This window comes from Mus caroli, chromosome 19, assembly GCF_900094665.2.
Source record: "Mus caroli chromosome 19, CAROLI_EIJ_v1.1, whole genome shotgun sequence".
Taxonomy (NCBI): domain Eukaryota; kingdom Metazoa; phylum Chordata; class Mammalia; order Rodentia; family Muridae; genus Mus; species Mus caroli.
Window position 1 is genome coordinate 26,047,711 of NC_034588.1, and position 27,658 is coordinate 26,075,368.

The following is a 27,658-nucleotide window of genomic DNA, read 5'->3' on the forward strand; positions in this document are numbered from 1 at the left end:
TACTGTTTGAAAACCATTTATTAGAAAGAAGCCAGTGAGACATTGTGGCAGCAGACAGGATGGGGGTTTGTGAAGGGCCAGGGGTAAAGGGCAACAGCCACAGTGCTGAGATCGCCCGCAGATCAGGCCTAGCTTTAGGTAATTCACAACAGGTTTTAGGAAGTGGTTATCAGCATCCAAATAAGGCAGTAGAGAAACGTTGACAAAGGACAAAGTTGTTCATTGTAATCCTAAGGCCTAGTCTATTTGAAAGATCAACAGTGAAATTTAAAAATCAAACATTCCTTCCCGCTCCCAAATATATAACAACCATTTGCTGTCTGAAATAAAATAGGCCAAAATTTCAAAGGCTTGAACAAAGGCTTGATTCTTTGATTTAGCACCAAGTAAAATAAGAGAACATCTTTCCTGAAAGGGGGAATTGTCTTTTCATTGATCTTCTCATATTTTTTCCCTTCAGGCCACAATATGTAAGGGCAGGTCCTTGCCCCACTAAGAAATCTAAAGTGACTGACATTTGGGTTCTTAGGGTTGGTTTAATGGTACACACCTGTAATTTAAGCACTCAGGAGACTAAACCAAGAGGATTGAATGTGAGGCCAGTTTGGACTACATAATAATCCAAAGCCAGCCTGAGTGTGGTGGTGGTGCACACCTTTAACTTCAGCACTTGGGAGGCAGAAACAGGTGATCGCTCTGAGTTTGAAGCCAGCCTGTCTACAGAGTTCAGGACAGTCACAGTGATATCCTGTCAAAGCAACAGAACCGAACCACCACCACCAGCAGCAGCAACAGAGGGGGCTGAAGATAAACCACAGTATAGGGTGCCTGCCCAGCACACAGGCTGGCTGGATCCCACTGCTGTAAGTAGAAGCGGAGGCTGCTTAGATGGTACCAGAAGAATCGTTTCCCCTTAAATTAGGGTGGGAAGTGGTAGCACGCAGTGATCCCAGCACTTGAGAGAGGCCGAGCGAGACAAGAGGATCTTTAATTTAGAACTTCAACACAGGTATAATGTTCTTAAGGGAACTCCCTTACAGTGCTTTTGAATCCACCATGCAAAATCCTATGACTACACCTGTTGTGTAGTGGATTAGTCAGTCTTTCTCCTGGGGGGCTGTCCCCAGCATGTCCCGTCTAGTTGCACAGTGGCAAACTCCCATGGGTGTCGTGTCACCCTTTAGTTTTCTCTTTACTGTCTTGCTCATCAAGGCAGACAGTCCATTTGGATCAAAGAGGGAAACAAACAAGCAGGGCCTAAAACTTGGTCCTCACGCTGAGTGACACGGGAGAACTTAGGACTTAATGCCATTGTCAGTGCCAGTGCTCCTCCTAGAACTTCAGTCAGTTAACCTAAGTCATACACCTCGGTCCATAGCCAAGTCACACGTCCCTACATGCCAGTGGCTGCATTTTTATAGCAGATTGGATAAGTAGAGGACACACAGCATGGTGGCCTGTGCCCTGGCTTTTCCTGTAAAGGTAGCAGTGAGTTTACATTTAGCAACATCTGTAAAGCCTGTTGCTTTCTTTCTGGAATCTATAGACAGTGTCTTCTAATACCACATCCCTTCAGGCCAGAAAACATCTTCCTGGATTGCAGTGGGCATTGGTTTATTGAAAAGCCTCGAATGAGATTATCTGCCTTGAGTGGTAATTTTTTTTTAACTTTTCCAGAAAAACATGAAAATGTGATCAACCACTTTGACTAACTGAACAGAAGGTTAGATGGTCACCAGTTGCTCGCTTAATTGTGCTCTCAGTTAGTTTGTTTCAACATGTCTGACGTTTTCGAATTGCACGTCCACAGAAGACAACCAGGGCCTAGATTAAACATATGAGGCTATTTTAACAGATCAGGCTAAGTATCTGACTCATTTGGCTTAGCCATTAGGAATAAATCATAATTTTTAGAGAAGTCTTAGGAAAAGAGCTTTGAAATACAGAGGCAAGAAGAGGTGAGGAGGCCCCGCCTCATCCTGCCAATTGCTGTCCTCTTCAGGGAGTAACAGAGGCCTTTTGGGTAGTTTCTGGAACTTTCGTCTGTAGGAAGGAGTATACGTGGGGCCAGATCTTGTTGGTTTCTGTTCCGGAGAATGTTTCCAACACCCCTTTTTTCCTAAAGATGAAAAACAAAATAGGTAGGTAGATTATACAGGTCTGACTGTCCTAATGCGCTTTCTCCAGACAGTTTGTAAGGTTCATGTGAGCTTAGAAGTCCTGATGTGTATTTAGGACTCTGATCCAGGGGCAAGAAACTTGACTGGACAATGCAAACTGTAGACTGCAGTTCATGTTTTGCCTTCTGGCATCAAGAAAGGGGCTCTTTAAAAGGCTGTCAGCTGTCATACTGAGACTTTGTTGTTGGTTAAGCCTATACTAACACTTTACAGCGTGCCACAAGTCCAGATGCTCCCTCCTGCTGGCAGATACACTTGTCTTCTGGGAAGGTACTCAGCCTCAGTCCCCAGGTTGGCGGATTCAAAACAGGGCCACCAGCCACCAGGACATCACCTTGGCCTTGCTTTGTCTCTAACACTCATTATCCTATCTTTGACCGAGTTCTCTTTTCTCCACTGTTCTGCCTTCCTGTCCTGTTTTTTTCTGTCAGGGTTCTCTGTTTATTCTTTCGGGTTATCTGACTTGTCACTATACAGACCAATGGTTGAATATTTATTTTGTTCCAGTGATCAATAGGGGAACGGATGAAGAGTGGTGCTCAGAATCCCGGGATTTGCTTCTCAGAACCACCTTAAGGTTCTGAACACCCCTAACCCACACACATTTCTTGGGTGTACACACTGGTTCGCAAGTCACCCATGGGCCAGATAAAGAATGCTTGATTTATTACTTTCCAAAACCAGGCTGGGATGGCTCTGCTGCCTTTCTCACTGGGCTTTCACTTGGACAGAGGGGTCCCTTTATTGACACCTTGTAACATTTGTGTGGTTAACTTAAATAATAGCAGCTGCTTTCTAAGTAAACTCAGTAAGCATTGCTTACTGAGAAGAAATGCAAAGGGGTTATTTGCATAGTAGTCGCCCTTTAGCATGTAAAGTCACTGGCAGTTAGAGCTTTCAGAGAGAGCAAGCTTTGAAGGGGAAAGCCTCAGAGTGACACTTTAGTCCTGAGCACTGGGGCCAGGAGTGCACTGTTGCCTGACTGTTCGATCCTTAAGATGTACCACGTGAACATTTGCCAATTATGATTGCTCTGCAATGGAATGGAACCAGCTACAAAAAATTAGCCTTCTAAAGAGTAAGAACATCTCCAATCAGATGAACATTCCAGGCTGGAAAGAATAGGGCTTTAAAAAAAAAAAAAAAACAAAAAAACGTGGTTTAAAATAACAATACTGGCTACTATGTAGCTTCTTTTTAAGGCTCTTCCTGTTTTCCTGTAAGCCCAGAGGTAAATGCATGGGATCTTAGGCAGAAAAGCTCGAATTTGTATGGAAGAAGTGGCAAGAGCCCAAAAAGAAAGACACCCTCCACCCAACCGTGGGCTCCCCAGTCGCTGGTTTCTATAGTTTTTCTCAACTTTTGCCACATTTTGACAGAACTAATCCCTACGGGTACTTCCTCTCTTCACAGACCCTTAGTGGTGCTTTTTATCTGCCCAGACAAAGCATTCTCTGTTCTGTGTCCTGTGAACAATCACGCTGACCACACTTGGTACATGAGGTTCTAGTGAGATTGTTCCCAAGCCTCACAACAGTGCGTGGCTGGAGCTAACCACCATCAGCCCCATGACTTTAGCTGGGCCGTGGGGAGGTGGGGCGGACTGTCCCTACTGTTCAGTTAACTGAAGCTGGCAGGAGCTGAGCTAAAATCAGAAGACACTGCAACCTCTGGTGACTGAAGTCCCAGGGCCACCCGGCTGTATTTGGAGCCGCCCCACCACCACCACCACCATTTGCTTAAGCCAGTGTGAGCAGTTTCTGATGATAATAGGCACATGTTGTATCTCACTGCTGATAAATCTTGTTCGCCCAGTTCTCATTCTTGGAGGCTCAATGGAACTGAGTCTGATTGTCTGCATGGACAAGGACCTGGCACAGCGCCAGCAGAGCACCCAACATCGATTCAGTAGCCGAGGATTCCTCAAGCCTTTCCCAGGCGTCTCACTTCAAGTCTCTTCTGGTTCTCTAAAGCAATACACTATATACCGACTGACGTAAGTAAGGAGTCGGTGACACGGAGATGAAAAGCCTTGTCCTAGAGCTGCCAGTCTTCAGAGACAAACTTGACAGACAAACACAAACTTAAGTGATGGCTGCTGTAGAAAGTGAATTGGCAACTCTTGTAATTTCACCCTCCAGAAATAAATTATTAGAAGTATTGGGACAATTCAGAGGCTGGCTATGAATTTTCCTGCATACTTATCCCAGTGCAGCAGTAATGGCCACAACAACAGCTAATATATGTCCAGTGCGTATTGTGCACCCGGGACAGCTCACTTTCAAGCCTCCAGCCTCACCCACGTTTCATGAGAGAGAAATGAGACAGAGATTAAGCAAGAAGTGAAGGCCATGTTTGCTAAATACCAAGCTGGGGTTTGAACCTAGGCCTTCTGACTCTGGCATCAATGCTAGTTTTGCAACCGCTGGTACTGCTTTGTACGGCAGTATCGTTAGCAGGATACAATGAAAACAAAGAGCAGCAGGCATTTCCTGGAAGAAGGAAGGGCAGAGGAGACCAAACTGCTTCTTGGCCTGAGTCAGGTATCAGCTCTAATAGTTCTCATCGTCTCTAAGATACAGCTGTCCTTGTAGAGCAGACAAAAATGTAAGCTTTCAAAGACATTTGACCACATACGTGATCCTAAGGCTTGCTGCCATCTGAAATTCTATGCTTCAGCGTCCTCTCAGCACACTTGGTGGGCACTACTGTACCTGGTGCCCAAGCACTGCTTCCAGCCATCCACTCCATGACAGAATGTGGGTGGAAATGGAGCCTCCAAGCCTTGGATGTGGACTAGTCTGTACCGACCCTCCCAAGCCCCAGGACTGATGTTGAAACTGGCAGGAGCCCAGCCCTGCAACAGTAAGTATGAGGTGTCCTGAGCGTGGCTGTTCTGTCTCATATGAATGATGTTCAAAGCAAAAGTTTGTTTACTTAATAAAAGGTCTACTCAGCCCTTCACAAAAGAGGATGACATGGTCTTTCTGGCAAAACCAGCAACCACGCAGGAATGAGGAGGACAAAGCCGGTACACAAAAGCAGGCGAACCTAGGAGACTGAAGCCCTGCCTACTTTCTAGTCGTCTTTTCTTTACAGAAGCCTAGAAATGTCCTTATTGCTTAAACCAGCTGGGATCAGGTCCTCTTGTAGCTTAGTATTTCAGCTGTGAAGTATGGAAAGTCAAAACCTTGCTTGTGCAAGCTGAGAAAAGCAAGAACTCACTGGTAATACTGCAGGACTGGCTCTGTCTGGGCTTCATAGGCCTTTAGTCTCTTGATCACTGTCTCTGGTTTGTCATCCTCGCGTTGAATCAGAGGTTCTCCTGTCAGGTCATCAATGCCCTAAGCAGCAAGCAGAAGAATGTCAGCTCGGCAGGACAGAATCCATTCAAGCAGATCGCTTCTGTGGTCAAGCACCAATCACAAACCTGTGCTCAAAGCAAACAGGATCCAGTAAACAGGATCCAAACTAAAGGCAGAGCTTTGCAGCTGTGATGAGACTCCAGAGTCATTTCCATAGTGCTGTATGGTTTGGATTTGGAAGCCTCTTCCTTCCCCCATCCCTCCCCACCCCCAGGCCCAAGTCCTCAAGGGTTGGCTCCCAGACATGGGATACTGGAAGAAATCCCAACTGTGAGCCAGTGTTGCAAATCCTCACAGCCTCTGCCCTTCACTCACACTCTGGCACAGAGTAAAAAAAATAATATATGCTTTTTTTCTGTGTTAGGTTTCTCATTGCTGTAATTAATACCTGAGAAACACAACAAGGAGGGGGGCAACTGTTTATTTGGGCAGATGGTTTCAGAGGGTCCAAATCTTGGCTGCTTGGGCTCATTAGTCATGGTTGGAGTGGGTGTGGGGTGGGGTTTTATCACAGGATGCACAAGCAGCAGAGTGGAGAAGGGACTAAGGGTCATTCATAGGTTGCAGATGTCCCAGTGACACACTTTTTCCAGTTGTGATGTACCTCAAACATTATGCCACCATCTGGAGACCAAGTGACACCACACTGAGCTGTTGGGGCCATTTCCTATTCCAACCTTAGCACTTCTGAATGACTAACAAGCCTATTAGCACAGGAACACCTCTTACCACCAGACTGCAGGAGATAGGACCCGTGCAGTAATCTTGGTCAGATAGGATGAGAAGTTCACAGCTATGCCTGTTAGAGTGGATGTCAGCTCAGCTCGCTACAGTCACTTACCACAGTCTTGGGAGGGTTGAATTCAATGTTGTATACTCGACCACTGGCAGGATGTATCCATCGAGCAGTAAGGCGCTGTTTAATGACCTCAAAGGGCACGTTGAGATTTATCACTGTGTCTATCTGATAAACTTTATCCAGGGCTTCTGCCTGTGGAAGTGTCCTTGGAAATCCTTTATATGAGGCAAGAGAGGAGACAGGCCAGCAAGAAAGAAAAAGTGTTAGGCAAATTGAGCCCAAGGAATGACACCAGGCATGTTGACCAGGGCCGTAATATAACTGAAATCAAATTTATTGTCTACTTGACTGGGCTGTAGAGTACTCAGGTATTTGGTCAAACATTCTGAGTGCATGTGACAGTATTTCTGTATCAATAGCACATTGCCCTCCCAGGGTTCTCTACTCAAGCCTGAGTAGAGAAGGGAAGACGGTCTGCCTGCCATCTTACTAGAATCTCCGTGTTTCCCAACCAAACTGAACTCCAGTCAGGGTTGATGGCATGCCTGTAATCCCAGCACATAGGAAGTGGAGGCAAGAGGTCCCAGAGGTCAAAGCCTTGGCTATACATTAGTGGGGTTAGTTAAGGGCCAGTCTGAACTACAGGAGATTCAAAAACAAACACAAGGAGCCAGAGAGATGGCTCAGTGATTTAAGGCACTTGCGGCTCTTACATAGGACTCAGGTTCAGCCCCTGGCCCCATATGGCAGCTCAAAGCCATCATAACTCTAGTTGGAGAGTTCTGATTTTACCTTCTGGCCTCTGAGGGCACCAGGAACGCACATGGTACACAAGCATAACATGCAAGCACAACATTCAGAAAACGCATCTCAGGTTAAGACTCATCTCAGGTGAAGTCAGAGTTCTAGGCTTGGTTCTCTAAAACAACAGCCAAATACAAGACCAAAAAAATGCTACAAAATAACAAAAACCACCCAAACACAAAGTACCCTCATCGTGTGGCTCACAACCACCTGTAACTCCAGGTCCAAGGGATCTGACACCTCCTAGCCTCCAGCAGCCCACACACGCACAAAATAAGGCAGGAATGGTGACTGACTCCTTTAATCTCAGCATTCGGGAGGTAGAGATGCAGACTGATTTCTGAGTTTGAGGCCAGCCTGGTCTACATTGTGAGTTCCAAGCTAACTAGAGCTGCACAATGAGACCCTAGCTTAAAAAAAACAAAACAAGAACAAAAAAAGGATGAATCAGGAGGACACTGTCAGTTCCACTCAAAACCTCAGGAGGCTGTGTTCAGAATATGACAGCAAAGTACAGGGCAACATGGCAGCCTGTAAAACAGTTCTTGCAGTGTGAACATCCCTAACCCAGAAATCTAGATTCGAAGACATCATAAAATGTCTGATTTGCGATTTAGGGTGTTCCGAAATGTTCAGCCGGTAAAGTCTACACAGCCCAAACAAAGTATGAAAACTCTGATAGGAAACGTGTGCTCTGAGGCATTTGAGAAATAGGATACTTGGCCAGTGCAGCTAAAATAGTTTAAACAATGTGGTTGAAAAATAGAAAAGCAACTAGAACTGATAGCTGAATCCCCAAGTACGTTGGGGAATTTGAAATAATATTCTGATCCAAATATTTTACTTTGTAATGCTATGACTCGGGACATTGTGTCCAGAACACATGGAAAAGCTAACACTGACAGAAATAATACATTTTTTTCAAAAGTGATAAAGGTTAAAATGCATTTGCGATGATTTATTGGAGCTAAAACCACATCTTGCTAATAAGTAAGCAGGGAAGCTTTGTTCACGACTTAGACCTTATAAGGTGATAAAATAACAATTAAGAAACCTGGGTGGAGAGAAAATTGCCTCCAAAAGAAAAGACGTTCAAACTGTAACTTTTTATATAGCCCCAAGTTGAGGGGAAAAAAAACAAGTGCCTACTCTAAATTTTGTAATAAAATAAGTCATCTGAGAGAAAAAAATGCAATATGTTTAATAAGAATAATAGACTATCAATCCACAGAATGCTTTCATATGCCAATACATATTTTACAGGGACCATTTCTTTCAACTGCCCTAATAACCATAAGACAGGTGCTGTTACTATCCAAATTTACAAATGAGGAGAGGTGACAGAGCAGCAGCAAACGCCTTGCTTTAGCTCCTAACGTTGTGCAGCAGTGGCAGTGAAATGTGAACACTGGCTGCCTAACCTAATGCCTAAACCCTTGTAACCAAGGAGCTTACACTGAAAAAGGCCTAACAAATACCTCCCTGTTGGCCCAGTTCTTATTACAATGCCCATACTGCTGCTCTTGCAGAGGACCCAGGCTTGGTTCCCATCACCCACATAGCACCCACAACTACCTGTAACTCCACTTCCAGGAGCTCAGACACCCTTTCTAACCTCTAAGAGCATCCCACACATGATATACATACACAGGTTCAGGCAAAGTGCTCTACACATTTTTTTTAATGTTTATCTTCAATAAATCAGAACAAAACATCCATTGGGATAAAAGACCTGAATCAAAATACCCTGTTACAGGAGAAGAACCATTCTTTTATATCATCATTCCAAACATTGAAAACACAGCTGCACCCCAAGCAGTAGCCAGGTCAGCCTTGGTGAGCTGAAGTACATGTTATTGAGCCTATGCATAAACTCAATCTCTGCCACCATGGCCACTTTGTTCATGTGCACATCGGGCAATAACAGAGATATGGAAAATGTAAATACACACACACACGTATTACAAGGGCTTTTAGACTATGTTCCAGCTAGTCAAACAATGGCTGTCAACCAAAGGAAGGTCCAATAATCCAATAGTTGTTCAGTTCATGAGGCTAGATGTCTCACTCTTCAGTTTATGCCAACTAGGCTCCAATGCTAGTGAAGGAATGGACTTGCCAGTGGGAGAGCCAGGGCAAGCAGGCAAAAGAGAGGAAGCTTCCTCCTCCCATGTCTTTTATATAGGTTGCCAGCAGAAGGTATGGCCCAGATTAAAGGTGGATCTTCCCACCTCAAAAGATCTGGATTAGAAGAGGGTCTTCACACTTCAAATGAAGCAAGAAAGAAAAAAAAAATCCTTTGCAGGTATACCCAGCCACTTGGGTTTTAGTTAATTCCAGATATCATCAAGTTGACAACCAGAATAGGCATCACATGTCTACCCTTTCTCAACTTTGCATCATGTTTAATTTCCAAATGAAAACAATAACCAGGTCATAATAATGCCTAGACATAACTATCCCACAAACACACTATATATTTAACCAGGTCATAACTAACACAATATAACTATCCCTCACACAACTGCAAACACATTCTAAATTTAGAACAGGTGACAAATGTCCCTTAAGGGACATTTTAGTATCTTAAAACTTAAATGTGATAACCAGTGGTATTCTCTTAATGATGTTATATGATAAAATGGAGGAAAGAAAACAAATATCTGTACAAACATTCTTAATAAAATTTTATGGGAGCATTCATGTCAGTTATAATCCTCACTTCTGTAACTGGTCACGTGGCTTTAGCAGGTATTTATTACCACTTCCCTCTGCCACCCATTCTATCTCCTCCTCCCTCAGTAAGCACCTCAGCAGGTCTTGGCTCTTTTCCTGGAGTAGTGATCCATACCTCCATTCCTGATGGGTCTGTTGTGCCCTTTGTCATCCTGCCTGGATTAAATTGTTGGACTTTCCCCTTGGCTTTAAATACAGGACATGATGGCACCAAGAGAGCCCTAAGAAGGATCTCCAGCATTCCAGACATTTTTCTTACCTCTATTGTGGAGAAGCAATCCAATTGCCCCATGGTAATCTGGATCAGTCACCCCTCCTAACACAGTTCTTTAGCCTGTTGATTTAAGGACATCAGAAACCCAAAGTGGCCAGGGGGGAAGTCTGAGCTTCCAGTTCAATGGAAGGCTTGTTTTGTCTCCTGGCAGGAGCACTCCCCCTTCTGGAACCAAATCTTCTAGGCCAGGAGAACTTAAGATCATAGGAACAGGAAGCAAACATTTTCCTAGTGGGTCACTTGGGGTGATAGTGGAACTATCCCCTTTTCCACCCCTTGATTCCTGGGCCTGTGGATCCTGGCTATTGGGACTCCTAGCAGAAAGCAGCTGTCATCTCTGCAGCCATCTCGGGCTATTTACTTACAGGTGCTACTTTTCCATCCTGATGAGAGACTTGTTTTCCTAGCATGATGTTTTTGCAAGAAGCCCACCACAGATGAACACATCTTGTTTTTCTCCTATACATCCTGGACCTGTGGCTAAGTGTCTCCAGCTGCACTCCCCAGCAAGTGCATATATATCCATCGTTGCCTTTCAATAAACAAGACTCGAGCAGATAGCCTGTGTTGTCTCCATTCTTCCAGTCTCTTGCCCCTCAGACCCCACTCTCTCTTGCAGACCCTGTTGACTGACCCGTGGACTGGGTCACCTGGCTATGGGAGAAACCATACCACATATTGGACACTGATTCAAAGCATATACTGCCTTCCGGAGAACCCAGCCCAGCCACCTAGGCTGCTGCCACCTAGCTGACGTTGTGTCTTCAAAAGGCCATTCCATCTTTCTATCTTCCTAGTCGCTTCAGGATGGGGGGAAGCATGGATTCCATGATTGTGAGCCCACTAGTGCACTTCTCTGCCTGTGAAGTGAGCTCCTAGTCTGTTTGGAATACCATTGTGGTGGGTAAGGATTCTATCTGTTTGGAATACCATTGTGGTGGGTAAGGATTCTATCTGTTTAGAATACCATTGTGGTGGGTAAGGATTCTGTCAGCCTTTGGATAGTAGTTGTGGTGGAAGCATTGCATGCAGGAAAAGCAAACCCATAACCAGAATAAGTATATTCCTGTAAGAACAAAATGTCCTTTCCACAGAGGAAGTGATCCAGTGTAGTCAGGCTGCCACCGGGTAGCTGTCTAGTCACCCCTGGGAATGGTGCCATATCTGAGGATCAGTGTTGGTCTCTGCTGTTTGCAGATCCGGCATTCAGCAGCAGCTGTAGCCAGGTCAGCTTTGGTGAATGGAAGTCCATGTTGTTGAGACCAAGCATAACCCCCATCTTTGCCAACACGGCCACTTTGTTCATGTGCCCATTGGGCAATGACAGGGGTAGCTGGGGAAGAGGTTGACTGCCCACAGAACGGGTCATCTTATCCATTTGATTATTGAATCTCTCTGCTGAAGTTCTCTTTTGATGAACATTTACATGGGACACAGTATCTTCACACCCTTCATCCATTTGCAGAGATCTAGCCACATACTTCTTCCCCAGATGTCTTTCTCACCAATCACGCCTTTTTCCAATCCATGACCATCCAGCCAATCTGTTGACTACAGCCCATAAATCAGTAAACAATCATACATTTAACTACACCTTCCAAACAAAATGTATGACCATGTGTACTGCCCTAAGTTCTGCCCACCGTGAATATTTCCCTTCACCAGTTTCTTTTAGGGTTGTCCCAGAAAAGAGCTGTCATGCTGCAGCTGTCCATCTCTGGGTGTATAATGTGTCCAGTTCTGCCCCTATAATGTGCAGAACCAGTGGTAAACTAGGCCCTAGTCTTTTCTTCCTTAGTCAACCAATCATATGTCATACCCCATGAAGCAACAGGTGCACGCTTAGCAGCAGGCAGCATTGTTATGGAAGTAGAAACCATAGGCATTTGGACAACTTCTTCATTTAACTTGATTGTGCCTTCAGGACTGCTTGGGCCAGATGACATATAAACCACTTCCATTTGATAATGGCTTGCTGCTGGCTGTGCATGTCCTACTTTATGACCTGGTGAATCAGATAACACCCAGCTCATGATGGGCAGCTCAGGTCACATGGTAACTTGGTGGCCTACTGGCAAGTGTTCAGTTTCCACTAAGGCACAAAAGCTCTCTCTCTCTCTCAAAGGGGGAATTGTTGTCTGAGATGATGCCTTGCTCTAAAATCCAAAATCTCTTCTGTGATTCACCTAGTGGGCCTGCCAAAGCTCCAAACAGCATCCATATCTGCCACCAACACCTCAAATACCATCAAGTCCAAGTGGTGGAGCATCCTACACAGCAGCCTGGACCTGCTGAAGAGCCTTCACCTGTTCTAGGTCCCATTCAAAGTTAGCAATTTTCTGAGTCACTTGGTAAATGGGCCAGAGTAACACACCCAAGAGAGGAATGGACTGTCTCCAAAATCCAAATAGGCCCACTAAACGTTGCACTTCTTTCTTGATGGTAGGAAGGGCCAGGTAAAATAACTTACCTTCCACCTTAGAAGGAATATGTCTGCATGCCCCACCCCACTGGACTCCTAAGAGTTTCACTGGTTGAATTTATTTCCCATCCTCTGATATGTATGTATGTTACCAACAAGTCCAAAGTGGTTTATTGCAGGGTATTTAATCACACTGAACACTAAAATTGTTATTTACTGAAAAACAAAAAATCGGACTGGTGAGATGGCTCAGTGGGTAGGAGCACCCGACTGCTCTTCCAAAGGTCCGGAGTTCAAATCCCAGCAACCACATGGTGGCTCACAACCATCCGTAACGAGATCTGACTCCCTCTTCTGGAGTGTCTGAAGACAGCTACAGTGTACTTACATATAATAAATAAATAAAATTTAAAAAAAAAAAAGAAAAACAAAAAACCAACTTTCAAGTTGTAGTGTGGCTTAGCCCTTAGCACACACCTTTAGTCCTTCTGGCTGGAATACAGGCACACCCTTAGTATACACTAATCTCAAACAATGAAGGTAAATTAGTAGAAGGAAGCACCCTTGTTTGAAAGTGATGTCTAATTGAGTGGCAGAAAAAGTGATGAATCAGAGAAAGATTTAACAGAATGAGTCAAAGATAGGATATGCCCAATGAGAGGGGAATGGGGGGGGGTGTTAATGTGGAAAGAGAAGCTGCTTAAGAGAGCATTGCAGAGAGAGAAAAAAGAAGAGAAGGAGGCAGTCTTGCCCAAAGAGTTTTACAGAAACAGGGTGAAGACAGAATGAGCCAGAAGGTTAGAACATATTGCCAAAGTTACTATGAGGCCAAGCAGAGCAATTGAGAAGAAGCCCAGAGAAGCCAGAGTTGAACCAGCCAGCCAGAGATCAGAAAAGAACAAGAAAGGGGTGAGCTTATTCAGCATGAAGACTCAGAGGCTGAAAACATTCTAGGCCTATATTAGATTGTACAGAGGCTAGACACTACCAGAACTAGGACTAGGTTAGCAGACAGAGGCAGTAAGCCTTCAGAGATGACTATTATCAGGCACATAAAAGTTATTTTTATGGGCTGGAGAGATAGCTCAGTGGTTAAGAGCACTGACTGCTCTTCCAGAGGTTCTGAGTTCCATTCCCAGCAACCACATGGTGGCTCATAGCCATCTGTAATGAAATCTGATGCCCTCTTCTGGTGTGTCTGAAGACAACTACAGTGTACACAAATAAAATAAATAAATCTTTTAAAAGAATGATTTTTACAGTGGTTGCTACCTCCTACTCTCTTGGTTTAATCACCAAACTGTTGTAAACCAATAGTCACATTTTATGGATGGGACATACAATCAGGGTCCCTTCAAACTAAGTTATGACACATGGCTGGAGAGTTCATCTGTCCTTGGGGTAAAACTATAAAGATAAATGGCTAGTCTTGCAAATGAGAATAGATTTCTTCTGGTAGCCCTTACAAATGGGTGCAAAGAAAAAGACGCATCTGCTAGATCAAGAGCTGCATACCATGTACCAAGAAATGTCTTATTCTGTGTACTGGATGGTTTTGTGTCACCTTACACAAGCAAGATTCATCAGAGAAGAAGGAGTCACAGATGAGGAAACGCCTTCTTGAGATCCAGCTGTAAGGGCATTTTCTTAATTAGTGATCAGTGGTGGAGGGCCCAGCCTATAGTGGGTGGTGCCATCCCGGGCATGTGGTCCTGGTTCTATAAGAAAAGCTGGGCAAGCCAAGGGAAGCAAGCCAGTAAGCAGCACCCCTCCATGGCCTCCGCATCAGCTCTGGCCTCAAGGTTCCTGTCCTGCTTGAGTTCCTGACCTGACCTGACCTGCCTTTGGTGATGAACATTGATATGGAAGTGTAAGCTGAATAAACCCTTTCCATGGTCATGGTGTTTCCTGGAAGCAATAGAAATCCTAAGACAGTCTGCCTAAGTAAGGACACCACATCTGGTACAACAGCTGCAACTGGAGTCACTACTTCATTTAGTTTTTGATAGCAGTCATTCTCCATAATCCGTCTGTCTTCTGCACTGGCCAGATAGAGTTATGGGACGTGTGATGGGACCATCACCCCTGCCCCTTCCTAGCCTTTGATGGTGGCACCAGTTTCTGTTATTCCTCCAGGGTGTGTTACTGCTTTTGATTCACTGTTTTTCCTGGGAAAGGCAACTCTACCATTTACCCTTTGCAGCCATAGCATTCCTCAGTCTACAGGTAAGAACAAGGGGCTCTGGGTCTGCAAACTGCCTCAAGTCTGAAAACTGGTTCACGGTCCAAGAGTCTCTTTTGCCATCAACCAGTGTAGCCTTTCTTATTGGTTTGAGAATTTTTCCAATTATACAGATCAAACGAAAATGCAGTAGGTTTCTTACCTATTTCATACCTGTAAACCCTGTGATTGATTTGCCAGCACCAAAGGTCTATCTGAGTCATGCCTCCATAAGTCACTTTGCCTGTGCTGGTCCTAATAGGTCAGCCATTATGGGCATTGCTTTGCCTAGGCTGCCCATCACAATAACTATGACCACCTTGCTATTGGCCACTCAGTGCTGCTGCCTGACTGCTCTTACTTTGGGTCCCAGTTAAGTCCACTGCATTTAATTCATACAACTCAGCAACAGCATCTCCAGCCCTAAGGTCTGGCACAAGGAAAAGGGCAACAACAAACCTCTTCAAATATGCTGGCACCCCTCTCACTATTTTGCAGCTTACAGGATTGGTGAAGGGCTTGTCTTCTGGGCCTTCCCATTGTGAAGGATTAGGTTTTATACAGTGTACCCACTCTAGCATTCTAATTTCCCTGAGACTTAAAATCTTCTCATTGACACTAGGCCAAAGGCACCTCTAACTTCTTTTTAGTAAGCTATTGTTTGAGAAACGCTGCAGCCAGCCATTCAAATAAATGTTGACACCCTTTTCTACTGTGCAAGCTCCCATATTTAACCTAGAATCTCTCACTCAGAGGGCCCATGCCAACAGGCTCAGCCTGATCCAGTGTTATGCTCCTTCCACCATTATCCCACATGCTTCAAATCCATTCCCATACATATTCACCAGGTTTCTGCTTGAATGAATTAACAGGTTCATTAAGGTGTTCAGTGGTATGGTGTACCTCCTCACAGACTACACTTCCTTGTATCTCCAGGAGTCTACTTAGCCTTAAGTCTGGTTATAGGCCTAGCTATATAGTTGTAGGCCTAACCCAGCTGTGTGGGTTTTGGATAATTCCAGATATAGTCAAGTTGACATGCAAGAATAGCCATCACAGTTTCTCTCTCTCTCTCTCTCTCTCTCTCTCTCTATATATATATATATATATATATATATATATATATATATAATTTAGGTAATACGTTTTACTTCCCAAAAGCTTATGTGTTGAAGTCTTGGTCCCCAGTTGGCAGATCCAATCATTGAGAGATGGCTGTGATTTCATTCATGACGTAATCTAGGTGCAGTCAATGTAAGAGGTAGGACCTGCTTGGTGTCACTGCGGTCGTGCCTTTGAAGGTTGTACTGTCCCTAGCTACTTCTTGTTTCATCAGAGCTTCCTGGACACCACGAAGAGAGCAGGCTTGACTCAGTCACACTCTCAACAGGGCCCAGAGACAACGGGCTGCGTGCCACATGGACTGAAAACTCTGAGCCAGGAGCCCAAATAAATCATTCCACTTTCCAGTTGTGAAGTATTTGTCACACCAGAAAAAAAACAAAAAAACAAAAACCTAACAACCTAACTAACATACTATATAAAGAAAAACAATATTAGATATTACTTCATAGGGAGAGAAAAACTTATATCTAATAGTGAATGGAAGTTTATATATGTTACATGTGTGTGTTTATCACTGTAGAGAATGCCTGTTTGAATTAATAAGAGGCAATACAAAGCAGTGCCGGGGAAGGGTGTGATCACTGAGGACTCCCAGGCTGCTTCTCTTATACATTTTCATCCGCTTCAGTTTTTCTAAAGGAAAAGGCATTGTTCCAGTACAACAATGAAGAAATAAAAAACAAATATTCCACATTCCAGGCCCTTCCCCCTGGTGCCCTGTCTTTGGCCCAGTCCCCAGATATACTCCCTTGGTGGCCATGGGTTGCTCTCTTGGAAAGTTTGCCGCTTCCCTGTGCTGGGCAGCGTCTATACTCAACCTTCAAGCACCACATTCCTTCAGCTAAACAGGCTGCCTATCACCAGGAACGCTTCTAAATCCCAATATCTCACAGAAGCAAGGCTTCATTAAACCCGAGAATAAAATGTTGACCTATGTATCCATAGTTTCTCTCAGAAAAGGAAGCAAGCAGCTACCTGCTCAAACACAGGTTTGGGTAGAGCTCAGTTGGTAATATGCCTGCCTAGCATGCAGGCAGCCCCGAGGAATCACAACACCACATATGGCCACCCCTTCCTGTGATGCCAGCACATGGGAGGCAGAGACCAGAGGATCAAAAGTTGTAGTTCACCATGAGCTCCATGGCAAATTGGAGGCCAGAGTGGGATACGTCATACCTTGTCTCAAAAATAAAATAAGTTGGTCGGTTAACTAGTTAAATTTTAAAGACAGACTCATAGGTGACTGGCTGCCCATTGTCCCAGCTGCTCATTCTCCTGCCAGCACTCATTACACCAACTGCAGAGATGCTCAGGGCACTGCACTTCACTTACCATCCAACAGCCAGCTACACTGGGTAAGGGTTTTGAGTTCATGAAGGGCCAGCCGAGTCATGACATCATCTGGGATGAGCTTTCCTTGGTCAATGAAAGTCTTGGCCAACACACCGATTTCTACAACAGAGGGAAAAGCCATTAAGTGTGTTTACTGTATCCCATTTCAGGTCTCAGGAATTAGATATCTACAGGATGCTTCTGGACCCCGGGTCCACGGTAAAGTGTGCAATCAATGGCTTTTTTGCTATAAGCAGAGGCTATGATGGACATGTAGTACCAGCAGGTGGGGGGAGGAGGATGAATTCAAAGCCAGCCCTGGGCATCTTAATAGGTTTGAGGCCAGTTTGTGCTACAGAAGACCCTGTCTTAAAACAAGCAAACCAAAGAGAACCAAAGACAGTGGGATTACCCCACACTCAACACCCATGTGTTCTTCAAGGCCTAAGCTATTCAGAGCTCTATAATGAGATTTTATCTCAAAAGAACAACAAAACCAAAATGGAAGTGGTACAGTCAGAAGGCCAAGGCAGAAGGATTTCTGCAAGTTTGAGGCCAACTTCAAATACACGGTGAGTTCTAGACAGCCACAGATACATAGAAAGACCATGTCTCAAAAAATACAGAACCAATAAAAAAACAAACAACAACAACAAAAACCTAAGAAGCAGGAAGAGGTAAGGGTGTAGATTTAGCTGAGTTTTAAAAGTGTTTGCTTAGCGTGAGTGAAGCCTTGGAGTAGCTCTCCAGCTTAAGACTGACCGTGGTAGGTGAACAAGCCTGTAACCCCAGCATCGGGGGTAGTGGAAGCAGGAGGGTCAGAAGTTCAAGATCACCCTCAGCCACAGAGCTCAGGACCCACCCAGGCGACAAGGGACCCCGTCTCAAAAAGATTTTTTTTTTTTTTTTTTTTACAAAAGGCTTTTCTTTTCTTTTCTTTCTTTCATTTTCCGAGACAGGGTTTCTCTATATAGCCCTGGCTGTCCTGGAACTCACTCTGTAGACCAGGCTGGCCTCGAACTCAGAAATCCGCCTGCCTCTGTCTCCTGAGTGTTGGGATTAAAGGCATGGGCCACCACTGCCTTGCAAGGCTATTCCTCATCATATAGGGTCTACAACTATTATTTCATTTTCCTACAGCTTCTAAAAACTTTTGGGAGGCAAAGATTACAGAAGGGCTAAAGAGGGTGGTGGCTCTGTTGGTGAGCGCTTGCCTGGAAGGCATGAGGGTCTCAGTTCAGTCCCCAGAATCCACACAAAACAGAAGCTGCTGTGGTGGTTTGGGCACGTGATACAGAAGGGAGCCAGCAAGAGCAGGTGGATCTCTGGGTTGCTAGCCAGAGAGCCTGCCTCACTTGGCAGGAGATCTCACCCCAGGCCAGGGAGAGGCCCCACCCCAAAGAAAAAGGTGGCTGATGCCTACAGTATGAATTTTAACCCAGAATTTATCATTGCAATATCAGCTGCCATTTGACAAGCAGACCATCAAGTTTATAAAACAATGGCCGGGTGTCTGAGAGTGTTTTCCAAACTTGTAGGCAGCCGCGCCCTAAAAGATGGCGCCGGCCTGCAGTACACGGCGCCATAAACAACGCCATTGGGCAGGCACTAGCCCAAATGTGGCGCTAACCCCACCCGAGGAGGTGCATACGAATCAAAATGCCGACAGACTGACCAATCCCAGGAGGACACATAGCTCTCCCCAGTGCTGGGGTGTATATAAGCAGTCCTCCCGGGGTTTCCAGAGTTCCCCTGTAGCATGGAGGTGTTCCTAAAATAAAAAAGGCTGTTGAGAAGAATCCGACCGTGTTGCGTTTTTTCTTGCTGGATGAGTTGAGCGCAACACAAACTCATTAAAGTAACTCTTTTTCTGGTGGGGGTGGGGGGTGCCTGGAATTGTGGATCTGCTATTCAGAGCACTCAGTTCACAGCACCCACACTGAGTGGCAAAAACAAAAAACAAAAACAAACAAACAAAACACCCCAAACACTTGTAACTCCAGCTCCCAGGGATTCAGTGCCCTCTTCTGGGCAATAAGGGAATTGCATTCACATGTACACACACACACACACACACACACACACATAAAAATAAAAATAAAAAATTAGAATAACTAAATAAAATAGACTTTAGAAAGGTCCATGTACATAATATATGTAGACCTCATTTGTCTCTTTTGACTATTCTTTTTAAAGAGGGCCTCAGATCCCCTGGAACCGGAGTCACCAATGGCTGCCATATGGAGCTGGGAATCAAACTGGTCCTCTGGCAGAGCCGCAGTTCTCTTACTCACAGAGCCATCTCTCCAGGCCCATGAATGTTCCTTTAAATTTCACCCTAACCCTACATAATTATTATAATTCTTCCAGGAATTGAGTATTTCATGAGAATTACATTAAAAAAAAAAAGTAACAAACACAAAAATCTCCCTGGGCCATGGTTCCTCCCTCCAGCTGCTATACGCCCTCTCCCCTCAAAGATGACACAGCTTGGAAGGCTTCTTCTTCCAGACCTGTCTCCTGCTTCCTCCTCGCTGTGCTTCAGGACAGAATTTCTCCCAGTTCCACGGGTCTGGCAGTGGCATGATGCTTGCCTTGCATGCCCATGGTCTGTCTTCATCTTACCTCTTCCCTGGCCCTCAACCCCTTCCCTCCAGGCATACCCCTTACCAGGAGACTAACACAATCTGGCCCTCCTAACCTCTGCACAATTAATTCCCTTGCTCCTTCTTTTGATAGATAATCCGATTCATAATCATGTGGTATGCCCAGAATAAACAAATCAAAACACACGGATATGTGTTGGGTGGCCAGACGTTCATGAGCCAAAGCTCATAAAATCTGATGCCCAGAGAAACAATGTTGAAACCTTTGAGAGGTTTGGTCCTAAGTCCACCCTCATACAGAGATGAAGGATGTTGGATGACTTCTAGGTGACTGCTTATTGTGGTTTCTCTCTTCTTCACTCACCCACTTGCCTACAAGGTATAACACAGCACAAACCCAGGTACAGTCCTGAGATTGTAGGACTTCCAATCCCAATAAGTGTGCACTACATAAACTTTGTTTTTTTATATATATGAATTATTCAGTGTCTAGTCTTTGATTACACCAATGAAAACAGACATTATTTTAAAGGACTTTGTCTTAGTGTTTCCATTGCTGCAAAGAGACACTATGACCCAGGTAATTCTTATAAAGGACAACATTTAATTGGGGCTGGCTTACAGGTTCAGAGGGTCAGTCCATTATCATCATGGCAGGAAGCATGGCAGTGCCCAGATAGGCATGGTGCTAGAAGAGCTGAGAGTTCTACATCTTGTTCTGAAAGCCAACAGGAAAAGACTGTCTCCCATGTGGGTAGAAGGATGGTCTCAAAGCCCGCCCCCACAGTGACACACTTCCTCCACCTAGTAATGAAACACCCCTAATAATGCTACTCCCTGGGGCAAGCATATTCAAACCACCACAGACTTATGGTAAGACATCCTCGACTTCCTAGGGAACCAAAAGTTCTTTAGGCTTCCATATGCCACAAGCTCCTCTCTCTGTCTCCCCTCTCTCCATCTTCTGAAACCATCATGTCTACATTCTGCTATGGACTGAGATATTTCAGTCCCAAGTCCATATACTGAAACACTAACCTAACGCCTAATGTTTCACTATATTCATAGACTGTATTTACCTCAAGAAGAAGGTAATTCAGGTTGAATGGGGTCATAAGGTGGGGCCTCAATCTGACAGGAATTGTAAACTCTGAGGAGACAGTGGGAGTGCCTGACAGAAGAAAGGTCGCCCGAGGAGAAAGTCAGAAGGTGGCGGGTGACCTGCCTGACAGGCAAGCCTCGACAGGAACCAACTCTTCCAGAGCCTTGATCCTAGACTTCCAGGCTCCAAAAACAATGCTATTCCAGCCTTCCAGTCTGATGTGCTGTTATGACAGCCACTGTGACTAACATATCCAGATGCCTGCCTGACCCCATGCTCCTACTCCCATTGTGAGCACCTTCAATGGAATCTCATATTCTGTGTGTCCACCTAATGGACCCACAGATCACTGGGTGGGTGGATGGATATGTGATCAGACAGACAGACAGACAGGGGTCAGGATTCTCCTGAGTTCTAGCTGTGGTGTGTTTTTTTTTAAATGATCTATGAAGGGGGTGGGACATGTGTTGTGGGGGGTGAAGGAGAACAAAGAACAGTGACATATGCATAAAAACACCAAAGGAAACACATTGTTTTCTGTACTAAAAATGAAAAAAAAAAAACCCTAACAATTTAGCCTAAGCTTATTTTTTGTAGTAGCAGTCATAAACCAGTCTTTTTTTTTTTTTAAAGATTGCTCTGAATTATTTAGATACAAAATAATGGAAAAAGAGAAGCTAATTCAAACATCAACTGAACATTTTAACATATCCACATAATACAAAAAAAGTAATGAAGTCCTAGTGCTATAATATGACAGAATCCTTGAAAGCCTAAGCTGGGAACAGTGCCATTCACCCCAAGTTTCAGCTACCCAGGAGGCCGAGGTAAGAGGGTCACCTGAGCCCAGGAGTTCCTATCTGCCTAGGCTACACAGTGAGACACTCTGAAAACAGCAGATACAGCTTAGGGTCAAAGGCTCTTATGACTGAGCATTACAACCTGATTGGACCCACGTGATAGAGAGTGACAATCCACCCACTCTCAAGTTGTCCTCTGACCTCCACATACACAGTGTGGCACGTGTATGCACACATACACACACACACTCACACACACATACTTGGAGGGAGGTAAGAGGCCATGCCTCAAAACTCTCCTCCTTAGCATTCCCCAAGTAGCCCTAAGAACATGCTAGAAGTAAATATGACCATGCTAAGTCAAAACCCACAGACCGTCATTTCATTTCTGCAACATGTCCAGAATGTGGGCATTGAAATATACAGCAGTGTTGCCAGAGGCTTGGGTGGGGTGGGTGGAGATGGGAGTGTCTCTTAGGTATGAGGTGTCTTTTGTGGGTAATAAAAATGTCCTAAAATCTGTTGTGGTAACAGTTACCCAACTCTGCGGCATACTTATGCGCTGGATTTTACATACACTTTAAATGTGGACGTTGCATGAATCATCTCAACAAGGCAGTGCTGGGGAGAGATGAAGTGAACTCCTGGAAGGCACGCTGCCAAGGGTTCTGAACATTACGGACCTGTGCTACCACTTACAGAAAAACAGTGGTTCTCAGCCTTCCTAGTGCTGTGACCCCTGGATACAGTTCCTCATGTCCTCCTGGTGACCCCAACCATACAATTATTTTTGTTGCTTCTTCATTACTGTAATTTTGCTACTGTTAGGAACTGTAATGTAAATATCTGTGTATCCCAATGGTCTTAGGTGACCCCCAGTGAAAGGGTCACTCAACCTCCCCCAAGGGGTCTTGACCCACACAGGTTGAGAGCCATCATACTAAGGGAAGACAGATTAGCATCAAGTCATGTGTGCATAAATGTTTGTTTGTTTGTTTGTTTGTTTAGTTAGTTAGGTTTTTAAAGACGAGGTCTCTTGTAATCTTGGTTGTCCTGGAATTCGCTTTGTCACCCATAAGTTGAGAACCTGCCCACTAAGGGAAGACAGATTAGAACCAAGTCATGTGTGCATGAAAAGAGTTTTTAATTTTTTTTTTTTTTTTAAGATGAGGTCACTCTGTGTCGTCTTGGTTGTAGTGGACTTGCTCTGTAGACCAGGCTGACCTCAGAGTTACTGAGATCCACCTGCCGCTGTCTCCCAAGTGCTAGAATTAAAGGCATGCGCCACCACCACCTGGCCTGTGCATGAAACATTGTACAAAGCTCTCATGGCTAAATATTCATTTAGATTTTTTTTTTAATTTCAAGCCACGTAAATGTGTTGACTATTACAAATTACCTTTATAAAAACCACCTGTTTTACCCTCAGTCTGAGCTAGTTCTCCACACTTACACTTCCCAAGATGACCTACTGAGTTAGACTCTCCCTCCATACAGATGATAGCAAAGGAGATATAAAGGGTTGGCTCTCTAGTCTGGCGTTACAGATGAAGCACCCACCAAGGAGCTAGACTAGATTCTGCGCTCACACGCTGAGGCTACTATGGCTGCCATAGATGAAGTATTTCTATTACTATTTCCCTTACGCAACACACCTTTTAAATAAGTAAGCTAAAATGTTCATAAAATAATAAGTTTTTTTTTGCAAATGCACTTTGAAATAAATTTTTTAAAAATCTACCTAAAATTACATTATGAACCTCAATTCTGGAAGTCCTGATCTGTGGGGGAAAATGCATAATTGACTCTCAGGGCCTGGGTTTCCACCCTGGTACCTCAGAAAATGCAATTTATTCCCATTTTGGTTTTTGTGTATATGAGAGGGATTTGAATCGCACCCTCGTCTAGGCCCATACTAATGACCCTGTATCATCCACTTCAGGATATGTGCTGCTCGGGTCCGGTGAACACAGAAAGGCTGTTTATCACTACGGGAATTCTTCAACCTCTGTGGAACTCGGTTTTCTCATGAAAGGAATGAGAGGATTAAATTTCATTTAAACCACGTAAGTCTCGATTGTAGTTCTCTGACTGCTCGGTCCTGATTGGTAGTCTAAAGTCTACAGGTCAACTGCTGTCAACAGGGCAACTGGTGTTTCCCGAGTCATTCTCAACTCTTCCGAGATGACTGTTTTTCTCACATAGACTTTTTATCTTAACAAATACTATTCACATCTTGCATGTTAAACCCAAGTAGGAAATAGTGATGTGATTACTGCTGGAAGGAATGGATGCTATCACCATGGCCACCGAACACATGCTAAACTGTATGGTCAGGGTTATAAAGAACACTTACTAAATGATGAGGAGTTTCCAGAAATTCCACCCCTGGAATTTACTCAAAGGAAAATAAGCAAAGTTGCCGCCAGCTCTTCTGATTCATAGAACTATTTATTATAGCAAAGAACAGTGAGGAACATAAACCCCGGCTGATAGGGGTCCAGGGTACAGTGCTTGATTCGCATGCACAGGGCTTGAGATTCAGTTTCTGGCACTGGAAAAAAATGGAATAGCCGATATCGGGCAAAATATAAATGTCTTGTTCAGTCTTGGTGAAATTAAATCTGAGATGATCTATAAGCATGCTCACAACTCATGAGGATACAAAGCACTAATAACAATTGTACAACTGCATACAAGCACAACAGAAAGGGAAAGGAGAACACCAAGGGGTTAATCCATGATCTCCAGGTGAGGCCCGTCTATGCAGGATGTCAGTTCTCCTTCTGTATTCTTCCGTCTTTCCCTCCTCCCTTCTCTCCTTCATTCGTTCGTTACTTTGTTCCTTCCTTCCTTCCTTACGATTTAGTATCAGAAAACATGAAGCACTTTTTCAGAATTTGTTTTCGGGTTTGTTTTGTTTTGTTTACGATTACACCTCCTTTGCTTCATTCTGTGGGAAATATCTAATCCATTCACAAATATTTATTGAGAATATATTCTCAATGTATAGAGAGAATATAGACTATATTCTCAATATAAATTTGCAAAGGCCCTACATGGGACCGGCCAGACGCCACTTAGTAAAGACTACTCTACATGATAAACCATTAACATCTGTGGGAACAATCTCACGATGCCTCCCAAGCTTTGTGTTCTGCCCTTACTAAGGGATTGTTGTTACTTCTTTGAAGAACAAGTGGCCCCGACATCCCAGGACCTGCAGGATTTCAAGTATCAACTAGCTGAGCCAGGCTCCGTGGAGAGCATCCCAAGGGGCCTGGCTGGGGCTTCCCTCTGAGATCTGTAACTTTTCCCAGCTGAACAAAGACCTAGCTGCCTGTGTGGACCTTGAACTTTGACCTGCAAAGACTTCTCTCATGAACTTTATTTAGTTCTAGCAGAGCCAGAGCATTTGCAATTCCAACCCTGATGAAACTGAGTCAGGAGGATTACTCCAAATTCAAGACTAGCCAGAGCAACTGTCTGAGACCCTGTTAAAACAAAACAAAAACAAAAAACCTACTTCCAATAATGAATCTTCAAAGTTTGTATTAAGAAAGTATTTGTCTTTCTGTGTCATAAAAAAGAACTGACCATTAAAACTGCCGAATGGGTGGCTGAACAACTTTGTGTGTTCAGCTCCTTGGTCTCTGTAGTCTCTTTCCATGTTTCAGAGATGCAGTCCTGGGCACCCTGAGGCTTAACAGGGGTTAACGTGTAACTCGAAGCATTGTTTCTTCATTTTTTCATTTTTCAGAAATGTATTTAAATACCCTTTCATTTACTCTTTTCAAATGTTGTGTTTTCCTACCCATGAGCATTCTTTGCCACCCACAGTCAGGCCAGCTCTGAGTCGGGTATGCAGGTCACCCCTAAAGACTTCTTCTGTACTTTGGATAGCAGCAAAGTCTTCAGGACTTGGGACTGTTTGCAGTAACTCACATTGCAATCTGTTGCACTAAGAACATTTAGCAAGAGTCAAACAACTTAACCTTTCGATAAAGTTTAATTAGCTGCAGCCTTTATTATTTCTTAAGGTCAACATTAGACGAGAACAAAAACATGCTTGAGGGGTGCAAAGGATCGAGCCAAAGAAAAGGAAAACAGTGGGTTTTCACACACCCCCACCCCCACGCACACACTTGAATATCAATGTCTTTTAAACAAACAAAAAACACCCTTTCCTAGAAATTAGCTATACACCCACCAGGAGGGAGTGGACAGGTAAATAAATCGAGGTAGATTGAGCAGACACATGGTAAGCAGTGCAGTGGGGACAGGACAATGTCTCCATATGGGATGGTGGGCTGAATGCATTTGTGCGAAAACACCCATGTGGAGTAAGTAGATGGTAACTTGATACACTGAGGTTGTACTAAAGAGCTTTACCCAAAGACATTTCCAGAAGGAGATAGACTGTTTCTCTCCGAGGCTCTGGGCTGAGGTAGGGACTAAGAGAAAACTTTGCTTTTTACTCTATGTATTTCCATCTTCCCTCCTCTCCCGGATCTTTACTTTCTTTTTTTAAACCTTGAACAGGTATTATTTCTGTGTTAATAACCTTCAAATGAATTTTCAAAATAGGCACTGGTTTGTAATTGAAGGTCAACACTATTGTGGAGAAACACATCTGGTGCAAGCTTTTTAAAAATAGTTTAGCTGTTAGTTGGCTGGCGCCTGGAATCCCAGCACTCACTAGGGAGGCTGAGACAGGAGGATGTCAAACTTAAGTTAAAGTTATCCTTAGATACATCGAATGACACTGTCCCAAAAAATAAATGAAAAAAAAATGCTTTTCTTAAAATAGAACTTACCACAAACCCACCCTTTGTAAAGTGTTGGCTAGCTTTTTTGTGCTGAGTTAGAAGACTTTGGGAAGAGAAACACAGCAATCGTTTATGTAACTGTTACAAGGACAACTTTAGTGCCTAAGAAATGTCTGGGGGCATCAAAATCTAAGCCAACTTTGTGACTGCAATGAAAATAAGTAATACTTGACCTTGCAGAGAGAAAGGTCAGAATTACAAGATCCCATGGAGCTTACCATGAGCGGGAGGGGGTGTAGGAAAAAAAAAAAAAAACAAAAAAGAAGCTAACCCTGGCAGAGCCAAAGCCTGCCTTCTGCATACAAGGACACGTGGAGAGACAGGCACAGCTCCCCCCCCCCCCCCCCCCCCGGCTGGACCCCCACCGCAGCTGCCAGCTGTGCGGAATGAGCTTCTAAAAACAAAGCCAAAGGCTTTCCTTCAGTCTTTGAACTTCCTAGTCCTTTCCTTCCCCCTCCCCCCATCTACCCGAAGCTGCCCACGGAGGCCAGAGGATTCGGGGCGCAACGGCTCTTTCCCCAGGCGAGGTCGGGGAGCTCTGCACCCGCGTCGCAGGACCCTCGACCCCGGCCCGCAAAGCCCAGCCGGGACGATCGCACGCCGCCAGCCCTCGGTCTCAGCTCCCACCTGTGCCCTGCAGCATGTTCTGGCGGAGCAGGTCCCCGCTGGAGAGGTGCTTCAGCTCGAAGTGTTTGGTGATGCGTGACGACACGGTGCCCTTGCCGGAGCCCGGGGCCCCCATGATCACGGCGCGCAGCAGCCGCCCCGACGCCCCCATGGTGGCTGGCGGTGGTCCGAGCTGCGCAGACGCTGGTCTGTGGCCTGGCCTGCGCGCTCACAGGCTCCGCGGCCCTGGAGGGCTGGCAGCTGCAAGCGGGCGGTGGCCAGGACGCCCGGCTCTCCCGGAAGTGAGCGACGGCCACCGGGGCCGCCCCGCCGGCTGCTGCACCGCCCCTCCGCGCCCCTGCACCCCACTCCCTTGAGCTCCACCCGGCGCCTCTTGGCATCCCCAGACCCTCGTGCCCTGTGCTGCCTGGTCCCAGCCTGCAGGCTGCGCCCGTCT

General features: G+C 44.9%; 2 protein-coding genes across 4 annotated transcripts in view; one reads left to right on the top strand and one right to left on the bottom strand.

The window, feature by feature from the left end:
* Cdc37l1 (cell division cycle 37 like 1) overlaps positions 1-23,832 on the top strand; it is a 52,035-nt gene extending 28,203 nt beyond the window's left edge. The window contains exon 7 of one of the 3 annotated variants that reach the window (XM_029472788.1): positions 10,778-12,815. In XM_029472788.1, the coding sequence (XP_029328648.1) occupies positions 10,778-10,912 (135 nt within the window). In that variant the 3' untranslated portion in view covers positions 10,913-12,815. Of the gene's footprint in view, positions 1-3,995; positions 5,905-10,777; positions 12,816-23,708 lie in introns of those variants that run through there. The other 2 variants (XM_029472789.1, XM_021152176.2) reach the window with 2 other exon arrangements.
* On the bottom strand, positions 1-27,510 carry Ak3 (adenylate kinase 3). Its single transcript, XM_021152180.2, has 5 exons — positions 27,223-27,510; positions 17,259-17,378; positions 6,387-6,559; positions 5,406-5,524; positions 1-2,119 (listed from the first exon to the last, which is right to left on the bottom strand). The coding sequence occupies exons 1-5, from the start codon at positions 27,371-27,373 to the stop codon at positions 1,999-2,001; spliced, it is 684 nt and encodes a 227-aa protein (XP_021007839.1). The 5' UTR covers positions 27,374-27,510; the 3' UTR covers positions 1-1,998.
* Positions 27,511-27,658: the final 148 nt, after the last annotated feature.

What these genes read in the sequence shown, in the direction of transcription:
- Ak3 (XM_021152180.2), bottom strand. Translation starts at nt 27,373, where the DNA reads ATGGGGGCGTCGGGGCGGCTGCTGCGCGCCGTGATCATGGGGGCCCCG. An exon ending in GTGTAGCTGGCTGTTGGATG is followed by an intron (nt 6,560 to 17,258) that starts GTAAGTGAAGTG and finishes CCTCATATAAAG; the next exon opens with GATTTCCAAGGACACTTCCA. An exon ending in CCAGTCCTGCAGTATTACCA is followed by an intron (nt 2,120 to 5,405) that starts GTGAGTTCTTGC and finishes TTTCATCTTTAG; the next exon opens with GAAAAAAGGGGTGTTGGAAA.